Source organism: Gadus morhua, chromosome 17 (assembly GCF_902167405.1).
Source record: "Gadus morhua chromosome 17, gadMor3.0, whole genome shotgun sequence".
NCBI classification, from domain to species: domain Eukaryota; kingdom Metazoa; phylum Chordata; class Actinopteri; order Gadiformes; family Gadidae; genus Gadus; species Gadus morhua.
The window spans coordinates 3,405,857-3,426,529 of record NC_044064.1 but is presented as its reverse complement, the minus strand read 5'-3'; the positions used below and the strand labels follow the sequence as shown (position 1 = coordinate 3,426,529).

At 50.0% G+C, this 20,673-nt stretch overlaps 2 protein-coding genes across 14 annotated transcripts in view; both read left to right on the top strand.

Moving 5' to 3' along the window:
• Positions 1–5,430, top strand: part of LOC115529656 (serine/threonine-protein kinase/endoribonuclease IRE1) — an 84,630-nt gene extending 79,200 nt beyond the window's left edge. For 4 of the 12 annotated variants that reach the window (XM_030338542.1, XM_030338540.1, XM_030338544.1 and 1 more), the window contains 7 exons: positions 3,080–3,136; positions 3,223–3,386; positions 3,478–3,698; positions 3,817–3,946; positions 4,032–4,129; positions 4,355–4,633; positions 4,958–5,430. In XM_030338542.1, coding sequence (XP_030194402.1) covers positions 3,080–3,136; positions 3,223–3,386; positions 3,478–3,698; positions 3,817–3,946; positions 4,032–4,129; positions 4,355–4,633; positions 4,958–4,970 — 962 coding nt within the window. In that variant the 3' untranslated portion in view covers positions 4,971–5,430. Of the gene's footprint in view, positions 1–3; positions 245–335; positions 557–672; positions 803–989; positions 1,088–1,531; positions 3,137–3,222; positions 3,387–3,477; positions 3,699–3,816; positions 3,947–4,031; positions 4,130–4,354 lie in introns of those variants that run through there. The other 8 variants (XR_003973612.1, XR_003973611.1, XM_030338545.1 and 5 more) reach the window with 6 other exon arrangements.
• A 186-nt stretch (positions 5,431–5,616) lies between these two features.
• Positions 5,617–20,193, top strand: LOC115529659 (coiled-coil domain-containing protein 149). Of its 2 annotated transcripts, none has more exons than XM_030338584.1 (12): positions 5,617–5,782; positions 6,640–6,801; positions 7,085–7,126; positions 7,761–7,868; positions 8,103–8,219; positions 8,653–8,825; positions 9,281–9,353; positions 9,474–9,549; positions 11,378–11,522; positions 12,486–12,562; positions 16,650–16,745; positions 18,958–20,193. In XM_030338584.1, the coding sequence occupies exons 1-12, from the start codon at positions 5,732–5,734 to the stop codon at positions 19,497–19,499; spliced, it is 1,662 nt and encodes a 553-aa protein (XP_030194444.1). In that variant the 5' UTR covers positions 5,617–5,731; the 3' UTR covers positions 19,500–20,193. The 2 variants fall into 2 exon arrangements, with proteins under 2 accessions (XP_030194444.1, XP_030194443.1); XM_030338583.1 differs by having other exon boundaries at positions 18,946–20,193.
• Positions 20,194–20,673: the final 480 nt, after the last annotated feature.

Here is a 20,673-nt window from a genome sequence, read left to right as displayed (position 1 = left end):
AGAAATGTGGACAGTTTGCGTTTAAACTATTTTAATGTGAACGATATTGTCTTATCTTGGACAATGATGTCTTCATTTTGCAGATGTTCGTGAAAAGGCACGTTTGGCAGATTTTGGCATCAGCAGAACATTGCCCAAAGGGCAGACTTCCCGGCACACAAAAAAAGCTGGAACAAAGTGCTGGATGGCCAGTGAGAATTTAGAAGAGGATGTTGCATCATGCAAGATGAGCGCTGACATACAGGTCTTTGTTACGTAAAAACTAATTGGTGAGTTAGTGTTTTCACCTAGAATATCTTTCTTTCATTATTAATTATTTTTCTTTTTTCATGTAGGTGGCAGGGATGTTAACATATTACATCCTATCTGGAGGACATCATCCTTTTGGCAGAGGCTCTAGATGTGAGAGCAACATTCTTGATGGTTTCTACAGTCTTGACCATGTTCAGGATTTGATCACAAAGGATCTTGTGAAGTGGATGATCAGCAAAAATCCAAATGAAAGGCCTACAGTGCAGGAATGCCTGGACCATCCCTTCTTCTGGCTGAAGTCAAAGTAAAACGTTTGATATATAATATGAATTGACCACTGATGCCTTTCATGGAATTGCATGTATTGATTGATTCTTGGTTCTTCTTTGTTTTTGTTTATCATTGTTAATTCTTTATCAGAAAAATTAGATACTTAGGAAATATCGGTAATGTGGAGGAGGTGAAAAACTACAGTAAGACGGAGAAATGCCTCCTTGATGAACTGGATCGGGATGTAGGGGAGGCAAGCTGGAAGGACTGGAAACAAAAGGTAGAGAGAGAGAGAGAGAGAGAGAGAGAGAGAGAGAGAGAGAGAGAGAGAGAGAGAGAGAGAGAGAGAGAGAGAGAGAGAGAGAGAGAGAGAGAGAGAGAGAGAGAGAGAGAGAGAGAGAGAGAGAGAGAGAGAGAGAGAGAGAGAGAGAGAGAGAGCGCTTATCTGTGGTTTTATGCTGTTTCAGTTCCCCAGGGAGATAGTGAAGAAATTGGACGGCAAAGGGACGTGTTCTGAGAACACTGCAGGATTACTTCGCTTCATACGCAACCTCCTTCAACATCCGTAAGTGAACATCATCAGATGGGCTGCAGACATCCTCACGTATAACACTCTTAAAACCCTGGTTAATACAATGAAAACGTGTTATTAGCCTGGTGTACATGCATAGACGGATTATGAGTAATCGGCCCCCTGGGCACGTGGTCTCCGCAGCCTTAACAGACTGAAATAGTGCCCCCTAGTGATCTTTATTTTTTTTACTCAATAGTAATTGGCCTATTATTGCTTTTTTCGCTTGAATTTTTTTATTTCTCTACTTATTGCTTCGACAATGCAACATTAAAAGTTACTTACAGCGTCCTACATGCGTTGCTTTTAATGTTTGGTTCGATTGCAGATATTTGGAAACCCTAACCTGTTGAGACACGATGTAGTTCAGATAGCGATACATTATAAGGACACTTTTTTAAATGATAATTAAAAATAATCATTATCTATTTTCTACAGCCCTAAGGACGCAGAGCAAATTGATTTTATGGCCATATTTCCTGATCTCTTCGGAGGCGCATACGTTTTTGCCAGAAACAAAGGGTGGAACAGCAAGTACAAGCTGATTGAAAGGGAGAAGGAGGACATCATATCCGGTGCTGCGATGAGCAAGCTCAGCCTGGAGGACCGGGCTCCAGGCTTCTCTGTGCCTGTCCAGGAGTCAGGAGGACCCCCCCATTCAGTCACCGTCGTACCATGAATGTCAGTGTCCGAATTGGGTGGGGGGACGCTATGAAGCATAGATGTGAGTTCCATCATAGAAAACGTCTCCTATCTGCAGCATTAGATAAAAGCACCCGTCTGTCTAAATCCACGCGGTTACTAATTTTTCTTCTTCATACCCTGACTGTGTCAATCAATAAACAGAGTTCAGTATTTAGCTTTTAGGTGATCTTTTGTGACATTGCTTGTCCGATGTTCTTATGGACACGGAAGCTGTTTGGTTTGCTTGCTGTTGAAGGCTGAAAACAGATTACACACAGGACAAGGTGGACAAGGTGTGAGTTCCATCATAGTGTTAGATAAAAGCACCCATCTGTCTAAATCCACGCTGTTCCTAATTTGTCGCCTTCATACCTTGACTGTCAATCAATCGACTATCTACAGTGAGAACTATTTATGTATCTTGCTCCAAATGTATGTTTTATTGTTAAGAACATCTTTTGGATTAACTTGCAGATTCATAATTTTACTCTTGTATTGTGTGACTTTGTAAAGTTTATTTTACTAAATTGCAAAGCTCCGAAATGAAAGCATGTATTTTTTTTTTTTTATCATTTAGAATATATTCATATACTTTGTCAGACGCTACTGCTGAGCTTCGGCCTCACTATAACCGCTAAGGGAAATGGCGCCATCAATGTGCAAAGATCAGGAAATGCAGAGCCAGAGCGGCATTTCTGCGGTCCGTTTTTTGTACACTTTGGTTTTATCCCTCCGATCATATCGTGTGAACTTCTTTTGCATTCTTGCAATTGCATGTCAATAAAAACAGCCACATTTCTGGAGTAGGCTTATGCTTCAAATGTTCAATTAAAGTCATGTGTTTTTTAGAAAACTAAAAGTAGACATGGGGAATTAGTTATGTATTGATTGTGTTCTTTGTGTTCATTATAATACATTCAGGATTCAGTAGTCTGATCCATCTCTGCCGAGGTTCTGCTGTTATATTTGTGGAAAAACCTGAAACTTGTTTTAATAAATGAAAATATTTCATAATATATATACAAATAAATAGTCCTCAACTGTTAAACAAGGCCGAGTTAATCATATCTAATTTTGGTAGCTTTATCAATTTATCTACGTTGGATAAAGCTTCTTAAGATCCCTTGAAAGGTGCTATATGATCGAAGTTATAATCTTCACTCCGGCAACACAGCCACATCCGCGTATGACACGCCCACATCCGCTTATGCCAACGCCCACGTTTCGTGGCGTCACACGGTAAACAAACGGAGGTGAGGATACGTCACGCCGAGGGTATTTTATCTAGCTTGAGTGTGCTACATGGTCAGACTCCTCAAATCCTCCATCGGGATATTAAACCACAGAATGTCTTGATAGGTAAGAACTTTGGACATTTTGCGTTTGAACAATTTTTATGTGAACAATATTGCCTTATCTTGGACAATGAAATCTTCATTTTGCAGATGTTCACCGCAAGGCACGTTTGGCTGATTTTGGCATCAGCAGAACATTGCCCAAAGGGCAGACTTCCCGGCACACAAAAAAAGCTGGAACAAAGAGCTGGATGGCAAGAGAGAATATAGATGAAGATGTTGATGTACCATGCAAGATGAGCGCTGACATACAGGTTTTTGTTATGTAAAAACGAATTGGTGAGTTAGTGTTTTCAGCTAGAATATTTTTCTTTCATTATTAATTATTTTTCCTTTTTCATGTAGGTGGCAGGGATGTTGACATACTATATCTTATCTGGAGGACATCATCCTTTTGGCAGAGGCTGTAGATGTGAGAGCAACATTCTTGATGGTTTGTACAGTCTTGACCATGTTCAGGATTTGATCGCAAAGGATCTTGTGAAGTGGATGATCAACAAAAATCCAATAGAAAGGCCTACAGTGCAGCAATGCCTGGCCCATCCCTTCTTCTGGTCGACTTCCAGGTATTACATTTGGTGTATAATTTGAATTGACAACTGATGCATTTTCATGAAATTGGGTCTTTTGATTGGTTGTCAGTTAGTATTTTGTTTTTGTTTATTAATGGTAATCCTTTATCAGAAAAATAGATTACCTAAAAAGTATCGGCAATGAAGAGGAGGTGAGAAACTACAAAGCGACGGACAAACGCCTCCTGGATGAACTGGATCGGGATGTAGGGGAGGCAAGCTGGAAGGACTGGAAACAAAAGGTGAAGCGCAAGACATTTGTGTCTTTGTATCTGTGTATTTGTAGTGAGAGAGAGAGACTGAGACTGAGATTTGATGCTTTTTCAGTTTCCCCCGGAGTTGGTGCAGAAGATGGACGGCAAAGGGAAGTATTCTGAGAACACTGCAGGATTAATTCGCTTCATACGCAACCTCCTTGAACACTAGTAAGTAAAGATCATCAGATGGGCTGCAGACATCCTTGAACTAATAACCTTCAACAACCCTGGTTCATTCATATAAAATGAAATTGTAATGTTTTGTTCGATTACAAATATTTGGAAACCCTCAACTATTGAGACACAATGTATTTCAGATAGCGATAATTTATGACATCATAACGCTATTGTACATTATAATTGAAAATAAATCATATTATCTATTTTCTACAGCCCTGAGGACGCAGAGCACATTGATTTGATGGCCACATTTCCTGATCTCTTCGGAGGTGTCTACGTTTTTGCCAAAAACAAAGGTTGGAACAGCAGGGTCAGCCTGAGAAGGATGTTTCAACGTCACATCCGGTGGTGCGATGAACACACTCAGCCTGGAGGACCGGGCTCCAGGCTTCTCTGTGCCTGTCCAGGAGTCAGGAGGACCCCCCCATTCAGTCACCGTCATACCATGAATGTCAGTGTGAATGGGGTGGGAGGACGCTGTGAAACATGGATGTGAGTTCCATCATAGAAAACGTCTCCTATCTGCAGCATTAGATAAAAGCACCCACCTGTCTAAATCGACGCGGTTACTAATTCGTCGCCCTCATACCTTGACTGTCAATCAATCGACTATCTAAAGTGAGAACTATTTATATATCTTGCTCCAAATTTATGTTTTTTTATAAGAACAAGCTTTTCGATTAACTTGCCGATTCATCATTTTACTATTGTATTTTGTGACTTTTTAAAGTTTCTTTTACTAAATTGAAAAGCTCTGAAATGAAAGTAATAACATGTAGTTTTTATAATTTTGAATATTTTCATATACTTTGTCAGACGCTACTGCTGAGCTTCGGCCTCACTATAACCGCTAAGGGAAATGGCGCCATCACGTGTAAAGATCAGGAAATGCAGAGCCAGAGCGGCATTTCAGCGGTCCGTTTTTTGTACACTTTGGTTTTATTCCTCCTATCATAACGTGTGAAATTGTTTTGCATTCTTGCAATTGCATATCAATAAAAAAAACCACACTTCTGGAGTAGGCTTATGCGTCAAATGTTCAATTAAAGTCATGTGTTTTTTAGAAAACTAAAAGTAGATATGGGGAATTAGTTATGTTGGATATGAATTCATTGTGTTCTTTGTATTCATTATAATACATTCAGGATTCAGTATTCTGATCCATCTCTGCCGAGGTTTTACTGTTATATTTGTGGATAAACCTGAAACTTGTTTTAATAAATGAAAATATTTCATTAAAATTCTGTGTGAATATATATAAAAATAAATAAAACTCACCTGCTAAACAAGGCCGAGTTAATCATATCTAATTTTGGTTGCTTTATCAATTTATCTATGTTGTATAAAGCTTCTTAAGATCCCTTGAAAGATGCTCTATGATCGAAGTTATAATCTTCACTCCGGCAACACGCCCACATCCGTGTATGACACGCCCACATCCGCTTATAACAACGCCCACGTTTCGTGGCGTCACACGGTAAACAAACGGAGGCGAGGATACGTCACGCCGAGGGTAGCCACGGGGGAGAGAGAGATTCAACTGAGAGTCGAGGACTTCAGAACCCGCTCCTATCTCAGCGGGACGAGACCATGCACTCTCCGAAGAGGACGGAGAGTGACTGGCAGGGGCTTGTGTGCGAGGTGAGGGCTGTCACTCATCTCCTTTCATCTCTGCTCCATATGGGACGAGCCGACAGTGCGTCTCGAAAACATCGCGAGATTTCTGTGTTCTTGCGATGCGCTCTCATTATTTCTATCTTTTCTTGGAGTGTTCTCCTGGTGTGCTCGCGAGATGTTTGTGTTTTCGCGATGTGCTCTCCTTGTTTCTATCTCTTTTTATTTTGTGTTCTCCTTGTTTTCTGGCGAGTTTACGAGACAAACTGTTCTTTAACCATTGAACCGAATAATGATTATTGTTGGGAGATGAGCACTTTCACTCTGCCTGTCCTTCCCGGACCATCGCGTCACCAAAAGTTCGTCTCGTTAAGATCGCGAGAACACCCTTGTGTTCTGGCGATCCTTGCGGGACTGAGTTTGTTAGTCCTTGTGTTCTCGCGATGTTTTCTCCTTGTTTATGTATTTTCTTTTGTGTTCTCGCGATGTTTACGAGATGCACTTTTTTCACTATTTAATGAATGAACACAATAGTATTGTAAAATGAAATAAGATAAAATAAAAAATAAGCTGCAACTAAAGTCGTTTAGGCCCATATGTTTTTCTCTAACCCTTTTTTTTAATATCAGTGTTATCATGGATACAATTACTATATCTTACTTTGCTTTTCACAAGAGGGTGATGTTCACTCATAACATAATATGCTTATAACTGTAAATATTAAAAACTCTTCCACCTGAATAAGGTGGTAAAACTTGAAACATGCCTTTTAAAAAGATGCTAACACCAAACCTCCCTTACTAACAATCAACTAACGTGATACAATTGTTTTGCACAACAACGGATGCACTAATCTTCTTATGAATCTTCGCCATGCTGGCCAGTTCTTAGTGTGCAAGCGTAAACTGGAGAGTAAGAAGGATGCGCTGCTCATCCTGTCCAAGGAGCTGGATAACTGCCAGCAGGAGAGGGACCAGTATAGGCTGATGGCCAACCAGCTCCGGGAACGCCACCAGGGACTCAAGAAGAAGTACAGAGAGCTCATTGTGAGGAAGAAACACACAAGCGAAATTGCACTTTTTTTTTACACCATTTGGTTCCGGAAATTAACTACAGTGCCATTTCAAATTTGACAGTAATGACGAAAGCAACCCACCCGTCACACCCTCTGATTATCAAAACCAGGAGTTAGCGCTTTAAGTGTCTCTTTTATTGCGGTTCGATTCCCCTTTTGAGGCTCAAATGTCAACAACAAAACTAAAATGTACTTTTTCTTCGACAAAAAACAACACACATCCAATAATCCCGAATCGCGGTTGTGCATTTCAGGAAGGCGGCGATCCATCCTTGCCGCCAGAGAAACGCCACCTGGTGAGTGGTTACCCCGACTCGCCACCCCCACTCCACACTCCAGCAGACGGCCACACAGTCAAGTCAAGGCTTTATTATTACGTTGCCAAACGACACAAATCGTCTGGAATTCATTTTGGTGATATCGGCTCACACAGGACAGTACAAACAAGACCACACAGAAGAAGGGAGACAACAAATCTGACTGGACATACACAAAAGACATCACGTAAAAAATAGACACATGCGTGTGAAAATAAAATGAATAAATAAGTAGCTAAGACCAAGTGCTAATGCATTTAAAGGAGGAGGACATACAGTCGCTTTGTAAGCAGAGCAGATAAGCAGTGTGGCTGGCCATTAAGGACCCTCACAGCCTGAGGACCGGTGCTGTTTGAGAACCGGGTGGATCTGGACCTGATGCTTCTCAACCTTCGACCTGATGTTAGAGGGGTGTAAAGGGAATTAGTGGGTTGAGATGAGTCCACGACCATGTTTTGACTAGACGGGTGTTGGAGATGTCACCGATGTCGGGGAGGTCTAGCCCAATGATTCTGGATGCTGACCCAGCCCACCAGTGGGTGTGTGTGTGTGTCACATGATGATGATGATGATGATGATGATGATGATGGAGGGACCCCGGCCCGCCCCCCAGGTCAACCTGGCCCAGCTGCTGAGGGACTCCAGGGAGCGGGGCAGGAAGCAGGGCGAGGAGGTGAAGGAGCTCACCCAGAGGCTGAGCGACGCCCAGGGGGACAACAAGGTGAACCGCAGCCTGGTGCACGCGCACGCACGCACGCACACACACACGCACGCACGCACGCACGCACACACACAAAAAACATTTAAAAATGTTCGGTTCCATATAATCCCTCTATCTCTCTTTATTTTCTTTCGTTGGTCCCTCCCTCTTTCTCTCTCCTCTTGGTCCCTCCCTCCCTCTCTCTCTCCCTCTCTCTCTCCCATTGGTCCCTCCGTCTCCGTGGCGACTGGGCAGCTCCTGAGGATGAGCATCACGCGGCAGCGGCTTGGCGACCAGGACGTTGGCGTGCGCCACTTCCCAGCCTACGAGCGAGAGGACCTGGTTCTACAGCTGGAGCGGGCGGGGCTACAGGTGAGAGGGCGGGGCTACAGGTGAGAGGGTGGGGCTCGGGTCAGGGGGCGGGGCTACAGTTAGGAGGGCGGGGCTACAGTTAGGAGGGCGGGGCTACAGGTGAGAGGGCGGGGCTACAGGTGAGAGGACGGGGCTACAGGTGAGAGGACGGGGCTACAGGTGAGAGGGCGGGGCTACAGGTGAGAGGGCGGGGCTACAGGTGAGAGGGTGGGGCTTGGGTCAGGGGGCGGGGCTGCAGTTAAGAGGGCGGGGCTACAGGTGAGAGGGCGGGGCTACAGGTGAGAGGACCTGGTTTCTGGTTGTGGTTCCTTGTGACGGTTCCTGTTGAAGGTTCTTGTGTTATCTGGTGACGGTTCCTGTGGTTCCTGGTGACGGTAGAGAGAGCGTGGAGGCCCTGGCTCATGGTCTCCCCCCCCCCCCCCCCCCCCCCCAGGTGGTGGAGGCAGAGCAGAGCGTGGAGGCCCTGGCGGACGAGCTGCAGGACGTGAAGGCGGAGCGAGACGCTTTCCGGGAGAAGGCGGAGCGCCTGAACGTGGAGCTCAACCACATCCTGGGGGGCCCCGGGGCCCCCATCCTGGACCTGGACGCCCTCTGCACCGAGAACAGGTGCGTGCGTGCGCGCGCGCGCGTGTGTGTGTGTGTCTGTGTCTGTGTCTGTGTGTCTGTGTGTGTGTCTGTGTCTGTGTCTGTGTCTGTGTGTGTGAGAGTGAATGACTGAGTGAGTGAGGAGATGATGACGGGATCCTGTGTGTGTGTGTGTGTGTGTGTGTGTGTGTGTGTGTGTGTGTGTGTGTCTGTGTGTGTGAGTGTGTGAATGTGTGCGTATCTGTTTTTGTGTGTTTGTGTTTGGATAATCCCATCGAGAAATTCATTGATTAATGAAATAATCCAAAATAAAGATAAACGTTTGAGACAATGTATCTCACCGAGCTAAAAGTAACCTATTATATATGAATTCTATGGGATCGGTATTTTTCTGTTTACCAATCAACACTTGCATTAATTGCTATCAACCACATGGCTGGGCTGTCCTCATTGGTTCTCCGTCCCTCTGTCTGAAGGTATTTACACGAGCGCTTCAGCCAAGTTCAGGGGGAGGTGAGCCTCCTGAAGACCCACGTCGGGAAGTACAAGGTAGGACCGGTCACTCGTGTCTCAGCTCATCGCTCAGCGCAGCAACCCCGCTGACCGCTACCCCCCCTCACCCCACCCCCCCACCTCCCCACCCCCCCCACCTCCCCACCCCACACTCAGACCGCCCTGGAGAAGAGGAGATTCCCCCAGGGGCGATCCAGTGTTGGACTGACCGGCGTTCTCTCCGCCAAACAGGGTAAATAAAACCAACGCAGAAGAGGAACATTTGCGTTTACATTCAGGGCTTTTAGCAGACACTTCGATCTAAAGCGGCATACAATAAGTACATTTCTCAGAAGACAGAGGATCAACAATATATCTCTGTCGGTACAGTAAGGATGTTCATAGAACCGACTGCCAAGCACTAACTATCACTAGGTTAACCCATTCCCCGTACGCAACAACGATAGCTAGGATAAGATGCTATACAACTCAGTACTATAACTAAGTATGACATACAATAAGTGCGTACATTAAATGCCAGGACGTACAACATGCAATAAGTAGGAAGGCTGGGAGGGGGTGGCTATGAAGATTGTAGGTGAACTCTGAACAGGTGAGTCTTGAGTTCTTGAGCTCGTTCCACCACTGGGGGGCCAAAAAAGAGAAGAGTTGGGACTTTGATGATCGAGAAAGAGCACGAAAATGAACAAACGCCGTCCCCCTCTGCTTCTTCCCTCTGCGGTATGTGCGCTTATGTGATGAACAGGTGAGGTGTATTTACCGAACCAATCGGGGCAAGAGATGACCTGATTGGTCAGAAATGAGCCGGGAGCGGTCAACATCTTTGATTGGCCGCAGTCAAGCGGATCCCAGATATTCTCCCAGAGCATATCACCCACTGATAGCAGACGGAAGGCTTTGAAACACAGAGTTCCACCTGCAACTCTGACTTCGATTTTCCCACTAAAAAAAATCGACGTGTCCCAGTAAAAGCCACAAACAACTTCTGGAAAGACAGACTAATGTGTAGCAGTGGTAGCCTCCCGCTCAGTGCAAGAAGCACAACGTTTTGACTGACAGCTGACAGCACAAGTGAGGCAGAGGCGGGAAAAAACGAACCAGGGGAGGCGGTTGGGAAGTGTGCCATACCAGGTGACGGCTGTCTGTCTACCTCGCTGTAATGTGTGTGTGACACACCCGCCACCGCTTGTCTGTCTCTCGTCTCGTTTCGCTCTCACCCCCCCCCCCCCGTCCCCGTCCCTCGTTCAGTCATCTGACTCCGTTGCGCTCCTCTCGTTGGTACCTTCGTTTCGCTCCGCTCTTGTCCGTCCCTCGTTTGGTTTCCCCCCCCTTGCCCCATCGGTTCGCCTCTCTCTTCTGTCCGCTCCTCTCCATGTCTCTCTAGCCTGAGTGCGGCGTTGTCTCTTAAATAGCAGAGGTGCTGTCCCCCCTGGAACCGGCCCGGGTAGGACAGCGCACAGCCAATGAAGCGACAGCGTAACAACCACACTAAACCCACAGGTGTGAAGCTCCCCTCCACGCGCTGAGAGTAATTATCGTCCGGGAGCTATTGCCGGATATCCGTCTTTTTTTAAACCCGTCTTTAATTAGCCATGATGCCATGTTCTCATCCTCCTCTCCCTCCCTCTCCCCTCTTACCTATTCTCCATCCCTCTCTCTCCCCCTCCCTCTCCCCTCACCTCCCCCTCTTCCCCCATCTCCCCTGACCGCCTTTCCTTCCTCTCTCCTTCTCCCCCTATCCCTCTCCTCCTCCTTCCCCCTCTCCCCTCCTCTCTCCTTCTCCCCCTATCCCTCTCCTCCTCCTTCCCCCCCTCCCCTTCTCTCTCCTTCTCCCCCTATCCCTCTCCTCCTCCTCCCCCTCTCCCCTCCTCTCCCCTCCTCTCTCCTTCCCCTCTCCTCCGCCCCCCTCTCTCCCCCTCTCCGCTTATCTCTCTTTTCCCTCTCCCCCTCTCCCCCCCCCCCCTCTCTCCCCTTACCTCCTCCCCCCCTCTCTCCCCTCTCCCTCCCTCTCCCCCTCCCTCCTCCTCCCCCCCCTCCCTCCCCCCCCCCCCCCCCCCCAGTCCAGGAGCTGCTCCTGGAGGAGTGTGGCTGTAGCCTTCCCGCCACGCCCCAGTCCATCAGCGACCTGAAGGCCCTGGCCAGCGCCCTGCTGGACACCATCCAGGAGAAGAACCTGGTGGTGCAGCACCAGAGGCACACCAACAGGTCTGCACCCCCCCCCCCCCCCCCCCCCGGTGGTGCAGCACCAGAGACACACCAACAGGTCTGCACCCCCCCCCACCCCCCCCCGGTGGTGCAGCACCAGAGACACACCAACAGGTCTGCACCCCCCCCCCCGGTGGTGCAGCACCAGAGACACACCAACAGGTCTGCAACCCCCCCCCCCCCCCCCCTGGTGGTGCAGCACCAGAGACACACCAACAGGTCTGCACCCCCCCCCCCCCGGTGGTGCAGCACCAGAGACACACCAACAGGTCTGCACCCCCCCCCCCCCCCCCCCCGGTGGTGCAGCACCAGAGACACACCAACAGGTCTGCAACCCCCCCCCCCCCCCCTGGTGGTGCAGCACCAGAGACACACCAACAGGTCTGTCCCAACCCGTCCCGTCCCGTCACACACGGGACGGTGAGGGCTGAAGGGAGTTGGAGTAGGTTGATTCCACAGAGTGTTTATTCAACCTCCCTGAGAACCCTCCCCCACCTCCAGGTCAAACCCCCTGCACACACACCCTGAAGACACACACGCACATAAACAACCTGCACACATACAACCTGCATCACACGCTCACACATACGCACCCGCACACGCACACATACACAAGCACACCTACATATACAAACAGAGACAGACAGAGAGAGAGCAAGACAGAGAGAGAGAGAGGACACACACACACACAGACACACACACACAGACACACACACACACACACACAGACACAGACACAGACACAGACATACAGAGAGAGAGCGAGATAGAGAGAGACACAGACAGACAGTCAGACAGACAGTCAGACAGACAGACAGACAGACACACAGACACACAGACACAGACAGACAGACAGACGGACAGACACAGACAGACAGACAGACAGACAGACAGACAGACAGACAGAGGTTCCTGTGTGACCCCGGGTGTGTGTGTGTGTGTGTGTGTGTGGTGTCTCCACAGGATCCTGGGGAACCGAGTGGCGGGTCTGGAGAGGAAGCTGAAGACCCTGGAGGTGTCTGGGCTGTGGAGTCTCCCAGGTGCCCCCCTCCCTCCTGTATCACACCCTGTGCACACGGAAACACACTGCCACACACTGACGCACACTGACACACACTGACGCACACTGACACACACTGCCACACTGGGCCCTGGGCATCGTTCTGTGTGGGGGGGGGTAGGGGTGGGATGGTAGTGGGCGCTCCGTGGGTACACCCCTGCTTGGGTTGACCGAGGCTCAGAGCTAGGGCTAATTGATTCATTTATTTTATGAAGAGTGTGTGTGTTTGTGTTTGTGTGTGTGTGTGTCTCTCTTTCTCGCGCTCTCTCCCTCTCTCTCTCTCTCTCCATTTCTCTCTCTCTCTCTCTCTCTCTCTCTCTCTCTCTCTCTCTCTCTCTCTCTCTCTCTCTCTCTCTCCCCCTCCCCCCCCCCCCTCCCCCCCTCCCTCCCTCCCTCCCTCTCAGCTGCGTCTCAGGCTTGACCTACTGCCTGTCCCTGGGAATTGGGAGTATGTGTTCCTTCTGCCCCACTTAGCCCATGCACGCCCTTCACTGAGCCCACACACACACACACACACACACACACACACACACACACACACACACACACACACACACACACACACACACACACACACACACACACACACACACACACACACACACACACACACACACACACGCACGCCCTTCACTGAGCCCTGCCAAGCATCTTCTGGGCCCCCACCCAGAACGGACGCCACCTCATGCCCACCACTCCAATGTGTCCGCCCGATTGACCCCACCTCCCCCCCCCCCACACACACACACACACACACACACACACACACACACACACACACACACACACACACACACACACACACACACACACACACACACACACACACACACACACACACACACTCCTTCTCCCTCTCTCTCTCACTCCTTCTCTCCATCTCTCTCTCTCTCTCGCTCCTTCTCTCTCCCTCCCTCTCTCCCCCCTTCCAATGTGTACGCCCGATTGACCCCCACCCCCACACACACACACGCACACACACACACACACATTCCCCCAGTGTGCATGGGGTGGCCATGATACCATCAATTGGCGTCATTGAAGCCCCCCTGTTGTTTCGACCGTGCTTCTCTGCCCGGTCGTTGACTCTTGACACAAACGGCTCGTCTCAAAACACCACAGCTCAAGAGGTCACGAGCTGCAGAGATGTGATTTGTTGACGGCTATATTGACGATGTCTTTGGAAAGTAGTCCTCCTTCAACTGCTCCAAGTTGAATTTGTTTTTACAAATCAGTGAGAACGTATTTCGACTCGGGAATACATTTCGTACGTCAAAAAAAGCAACAATAAGCAAATTCAAATTAAATCGGTTCAGGGCTCGACCACCAGAGGGGGGTGTTGCTCTGCGTATGAGGGGCCCAGCGACGGCAGAGCCGGCTGCCGGATGGAAGTGCCCCGTCACGAGACCGTCATTCTCGCCTCCATAAAAACTGACAAGCATCCATTACTGAAAATGATTGCGCACATTACAAACACATTTAGGAGAATGTGTCGTTATTAGGGAATCTTTAGTCGGGGCGCCCAGCGGACGCTGTCCACCGTCGTTAGCGAGGTGGCGAGTGATGGCGAATAGAGATACTTGATTATCTGAGGTGTTGATGAGATATGACCGTCGGACGGTCTGGGGGAGGGACGGAGGGGGGGGGGGTTGAGGAGGCTCGACGGCGCGTTTACCCGGGGGCCCCGGAGTGAGAAAGGTGTTTTACTTCAGGATAAGTAAGGGAGCCCCCTCCCTGCAAAATGAACAATAACAGTGATGGAGAATCCGGGACAGGCTTTGTGATGTGATTGGCTCAACCCTAAGCACCTCCCACTCCCTCCCCCCCCCCCCCCCCCCCCCCCCCAATGGGTCATATGACAGCGGGGAAACCATGACATTCCCAACTGAAATCCTGTCCCCACTCACATCTCTCTCTGTCTCGCTCTCTCTCTCTGTCGGTCTGTCTGTATCTCCGTCCGTCTGTCTGTATCTCTCTCTCGCTCTCTTCTCTGTCCGTCTGTCTGTCTTTCTGTCTGTCTGTCTGTCCGTCTTTCTGTCTGTATCTCTCTCTTACCCTCTCTCTCTGTCCGTCTTTCTCTCTGTACCTCCGTCTGTCTGTCTGTACCTCTCCCTCGCTCTCTTCTCTGTCTGTCTGTCTGTCGGTCTGTCTTTCTGTCTGTCTGTCTCTTCCAAAAGGACGGCAAACAGGGTGGGTGGGGGGGGGGGGGGGGGTGTTGTTGGGTGAGGTAGGCCCGGGGGCGTGTCCTCAGCAGAGGTAGCAGACAGCGCTGCACTAGAGCCAGACAGTGTGTGTGTGTGTGTGTGTGTCTTTGTGTGCATGTCCCCATGTGTGTGTGTTTGTGTGCTTCTGTGTGTGTGTGTGTATGTGTGTGTGTATGTCCGTGTGTGTTTGCGCGTGTGTGTGCGTGCACGCATGTGTGTGTGTGTGTGTTTGTGTGCGTGCCGTGCACACGTGTGTGTTTGTGCGTGTATATATGTGTGCGTGTGTGTGCTGGACCATGGCCTCTCCTCCTCCTCCTCCCTGTGTCCTTGGCTGTTTCCGTGATATGGAGTTTTATGATCCGGTAATTCAGGAGATGCCTTCATGCAGGGAAGCCTTTTATGCCTCCCCCCTCTCTCTCTCTTTCTCTCTCTCTCTCTCTCCCTCTCTCTCTCTCTCGCTCTCGCTCTCGCTCTCGCTCTCTCTCTGGAGACGGCTCCATTGTTTAAAGTGGCGCGCTGGGCGGGTTTGAGGAGCAGAGCCGGCCGGCCTGGACCGACAGATAACTGCCATCAGGGTTTTTTTAGGATTCGTCCCTGGTGCGATACACACACACACACACACACACACACACACACACACACACACACACACACACACACACACACACACACACACACACACACACACACGCACCCCCACACACACATACACATACTGACATACTCCCTTCCTCTTCCCACTGCACACACTCACGCACTCACACTCGCATACTCTCACACTCCCCTGCGCTCACACACAAATGCAGACATGTAAACACACACCTCTTCTATCAACACACACACACACACACACACACACACACACACACACACACACACACACACACACACACACACACACACACACACACACACACACACACACACACAGTCGGTGTGGGCCTATGTACGTTACCACCAGCAGCACCTTATAATTGCCTTTTGTCTTTTTATATTTTCCTCGGTCACGAGGGGCGAGGCCATGGGTGGCGCTTAAAGCTGCCCTACTTGGTGCCCGGGGTGCGGTCTAATGCAACACGGGGTAACACCGCAGCTTTAATCTAAGCATGACAGCCAATGACGACAGTCATTGGCTGTTGAGCGCTTCGGTTGAGCTCGAAGAACAGCCGGGGGCTCCGATACAATTAGCAGCGGGTCAAACCTTCTTCGTGACAAACACAACAGCGTCCTCATCCCCGTCTCCGTCCCACGCCGTCCAATTGCTCGCCTCCGTTGTACCACCATCGCCGCAAACACGCACACACACACACACAGACACACGCACGCACACGCGCGCACGCTCGCACACGCAAACGCGGGCGTGACCCGTTCTACGCAATCAGCGGCCCGTAGCGATCGGACGTGAGGGACAGGAGAAAGGCCTGTGACGTCCACGATCGCCGCTGCCGTGGCAACTGCCTGCGTTTTGAGCGACACTTCCCAAACCCCCCCCCCCTCCCCCCCGCGCGCCAGCCCCCCCCTTCCCTCGATGAGGAGCATATGGCGCCCGACCAGGAGTGCGGTGCGTGAAGGCGTCGCTAATGAAGACGGATGATGGGGGGGGGGGGGGGGGGGGCGAGCGCCCAGATTCCTGATGAGCGCCCGGTGAACGCCATCATTTATTTATTCGATGCCTCTCGTACCTGGCGACCGCCGATTCAGGCTTCATCCCAGACCTTCGCTTGGTCCCGGCAAATGGCCCCACCCCTGCCCACCCGCCAACGTGCCCCCCCCCCCCCTCCCCTTTCCCCGCTCAACGCCTGCTTCCTGCTTCCGATGACGTCCCCGTTGACCTTTGACCTTTGTGGCGGCGACGTCTCGCAGGCGCCCGGGAGAGGAGCCCCGCCCTGGACGAGACCCTGCGGCCCGCCCCCCTCCTCGTCCCCACCGACGCCTCGGCGTGCCCCGCCCCCCCACCAGGTGAGTGTGTGTGTGTGCGTTCAAACGTTTAACGGGCGTTGTGTGTGTGTGACGCCTCCGCTGCCGCCGGGTACCCCCCCCCCCCCCCCACACCTTTTTTGGGCCGACGGCCCGAGGCATAATGGCTGTAATTAGGCATCTTCACTGCTGCAGCCCCCCCTCCTACCCCTTCCCCCCCCTTTTATTTGACCCAGCCCCCCCCCCGCCCCTCCTCCCCCTTTCTTTCCCGCCTCTGCCGCTGCTCTCTGTTTTGTCATTGGTTGCAAGCTGCCCAAATGCCATGGCATTTTGGAAATGTGAGGCGAAATTCCGCCTGCTGACATTCAGAAACTTCTGCCACGTTCCCCTCTAAAGAACTGTGTCCGTGCGTGTGTGTCTGTGTCTGTGTGTGTGTGTGTGTGTCTGTGTGTGTGTGAGTGTGTGTGTGTGAGTGTGTGTGTGTGTGCACGTGCGCTCTGTATCCGCGCGGTCATAAATATGGATGCGGGGGTGCATGCAGCGAGGAGGCTGGCGTTGTTGTTGTTGTGTTTTCCCTCCTTTTCTCTTTGACTTCTCCTCCTCCTCCTCCTCCTCCTCCTCCTCCTCCTCCCCGCGTTTGCAGGGGGCAAGGTGGAGGCTAGCTCCGTGCTTCGTGCAGTCCTTAACCTTTTTTGACTGCACACGTCCACAAATATGGGTCAGTAATCCCCCAAAGTGCAGGCATATTTCCGCAAAGAGGCAGAACTAAGCTGTTTTCATCGCACGGGCGCCGGGGCCGTCACGCCCGCAGCCCTCTTGTCTGAGACGCGCCGGGCCTGCGACTATATTTAGACTGTTGCCATGGAAGTACAGTTCAGTCCGTTAAGTAATTGAAATAAGTTTCTCAATTGACCTGATGGCCCGGAACCCCCGGGTGCATGTCTCCTGAATGCGGCCGTTAATAACGTTAAGGACAGTAGTCTGTGGACTGCAGCGCGGCTCTCCGGTGAAGCTCTGCTCAGCGTTCCGCCTTCTCACACGATACCGTTGTGAAGAATTGTACAGAATGGAAGAATTGTACAATTGTATTTCTACAGCCCTTGATCACCGGTGCAGTCTCAAAGGGCTTAATATCCCCCCCATGACCCTAGCCCCCAAGAGGGTGAGAAAAAACTCCCTGAATCAGCAAGGAAGAAATGTTGAGAAGCAACAGGCAATTATGCGGCCTCGTTTCGCCATCCTTACGATAGATCATGCCTTACTGTATATGTGGTTATTAGGGTCCGCGGTTGTGAAGGGCGTCCTCAGAAGGGGAATGCAAAATGTCTAGTACTGCGTTAGGCCTGATTTCCATGGAGCCAACTACCTCTACGTTTGACATGAGGGCGAACTTTGACAAATGGAAGAAGATGCTTTTTTAGCTCAATGCTAAGATAACTGTCATTCAGGGTGGGAGCCTTTTGAAGGGAGTACCTTCTTAAGACAGTTTCCTGTAATATAAAACGTTCAGTAGTCTTTAATCCAATTATATTGGATTTAGTGCTCTTCTCTCGTTGAACACCACCATACATTTATTTGTATATATATATCCGTATCTATGAACAAATATATGTAACCACGGTGAAGCAACAAACCAGTGTGAAAAGCCCAATTCATGGCTTAAGTAAAGCCAAAAATTAATACTATCTGACAGTAATAATAGTTAACCATAATTATCGACTCTTGGCGTTACCTATACATGATTTGACCATAAACAGATCTGTCATGGCTTTGTCTTCCACCATGGTTCTCCCTCGACGGACATATCCTGTTTTATTATCGGGGCTCAGTTTTTCAAAAGTAACCCAGTGGGTTTTCCGATCACGGATTGGAACAAATCTTGGAAATGTTTTTTTCAAAGAAAAAGAGGGATTCCGAACTAAGATCAGATCATGTAATCCGATCTTACTTTTGGGTTTTTCAAACCCTTGAACCCGGTTTGGGATCTATTTGATCCTAAAAACGGATTATCCTGATCCCATCGGAAGGGTGGATTCAGTTGGTTATCCTTAAATTTGGTATTTGGATCACGGTGATCCAATCCAATGTTCCTTTAATAACTGGCATAAGAGTAAGATGGATCAGGTTGATCCTGGATGGCAAAACATGGGATTTACAAATCCGGATCAATTTGATCCAGATTACATTTTTTTTAAAAACTGGGCCCTGATGACCAATCACACTCCTGCCCTTCTGCGGTCAGGTGACCAAACAGGAAGTGACCGGGCGTCGTCGGGACGGTGCCTCGCCGTCGACAGCGACCCCGCCACGGACGGCGCCGGCAGGGGGGGTGAAGCCGACCGCGGTGGCGCCACGGCAACGCTGGGCGGCCCTGAGGTCCAGCAGGGGGCGGAGTCCCACCGGGCCGTGATTGACAGCCGAGCGTCGGAGACAGTGACGCTGACAGAGGAGGAGGAGGAGGAGGAGGGGCTGGTGGTCGAGGCTGTGGTGGAGGACGAAAGGGAGGAGGAGGGGGAGGGAGAGGAGGGGCTTGTGGTCGAGGGTGTGGTGGAGGAGGAGAGGGAGAGGGAGGAGAGGGAGGAGGCGGTGGAGGAGGGAGAGGAGGCGGTCATGGCGCTGGTTGTCCCGGGCGACCGCGACGGAGAGGGGTCACGCGAAGACCCATCCGGGAGCCAGGAGGAGCCCCTCTCCACCTCTTGCTCCTCCTCCTCCTCGCTCCTCCGCCAAGAGGAGGAATGGGGTATTCACTGCCCATCGCGCCAAAGGGACTCCCGCCCCAACAGCAGCCTGGTTTAGACCCTGAGACTAACCAGAGGTACTGCTGTCGCTACGGTGGTTTTGTCTTTTATTTATTTATTTATCTATTGTTTCCCGGGGATTTCTAGCTTGTCGACAACAGTTCGGTCGGCTCACGTTTTGACCCATTCGGGGAAAGATGCTTCACGCTACACAAGAACGTGTGTAGCGTGAACCTATGCCAGCATGCCACACGTCCACGTACCACAGTGGAACACGCGGGGGCCTTTACACCCAGGCCAGTATTGTTCGGTCTGCCACCATCGAGCACAGCCCGAGGTGGCTTTGAGACACTTCTTGATGTGAAGGAACTGACAGCCCTGAAATCCACCCTGTTACCAAACCCCTTGCCCTACAGGAGCCGTTTAGGCAGGACAAACGACAATCCTCGACCATCAAGTCCGACGTCAACAATGAAATGGGTCAGTCCTACCCTCTGATGAAATTATCACAAACGTTTAATCCAATCCTCTTCATCAAGATGTTCCTGGAAATAAACCCTAGTTTATTGGTCTTTGCTTACTGTTGGGACTATCTTAATATGCTTTGTGTCCTTTTGAATTTGTTAATAGATGGATAAGATACTGGGAAGTGGATTTGGCTTTGTGGTGTTCATGTGCCTTTTTGAAGAAGTGGTGTGCTACAGATGGATACTACTGACGCTCACATAAAATGTATAAAAGCTAGCATTGTGTATCTGTGCATTTATTGTTATTTCCTTCCTACAGATATCCTAGCAAAGCAGATATTCTGCTGCATCATGGTATTCATTGATATGCATATTATGATATTAATAGCAAATGTCTCGTCTAATGATACAGGACTAAATGATCATGACAAGACTCACACACCCACACACCCACACACTCACACGAAACTACACCAGCCCGTTCCATGCTGGGTATATGAAATACACACTTCGGTTTATCCCCTAGTCCGGAACCCACTGTGAAGGGCGAGTCAACGGTGAGGGTTTCTCTCTCCTCTCTATCTCCCTCTCCCTCTCCCTCTATCTCCCTCTCCCTTTCTGTCTGTCTGTCTGTCTGTCTGTCTGTCTGTCTGTCTGTCTGTCTGTCTGTCTGTCTGTCTGTCTCCCTCTCCCTCTCCCTCTCTCTCTCTCTCTCTCTCTCTCTCGCTCTCTCTATCTCTCCCTTCCCCCCTCTCCCTTCCCCCC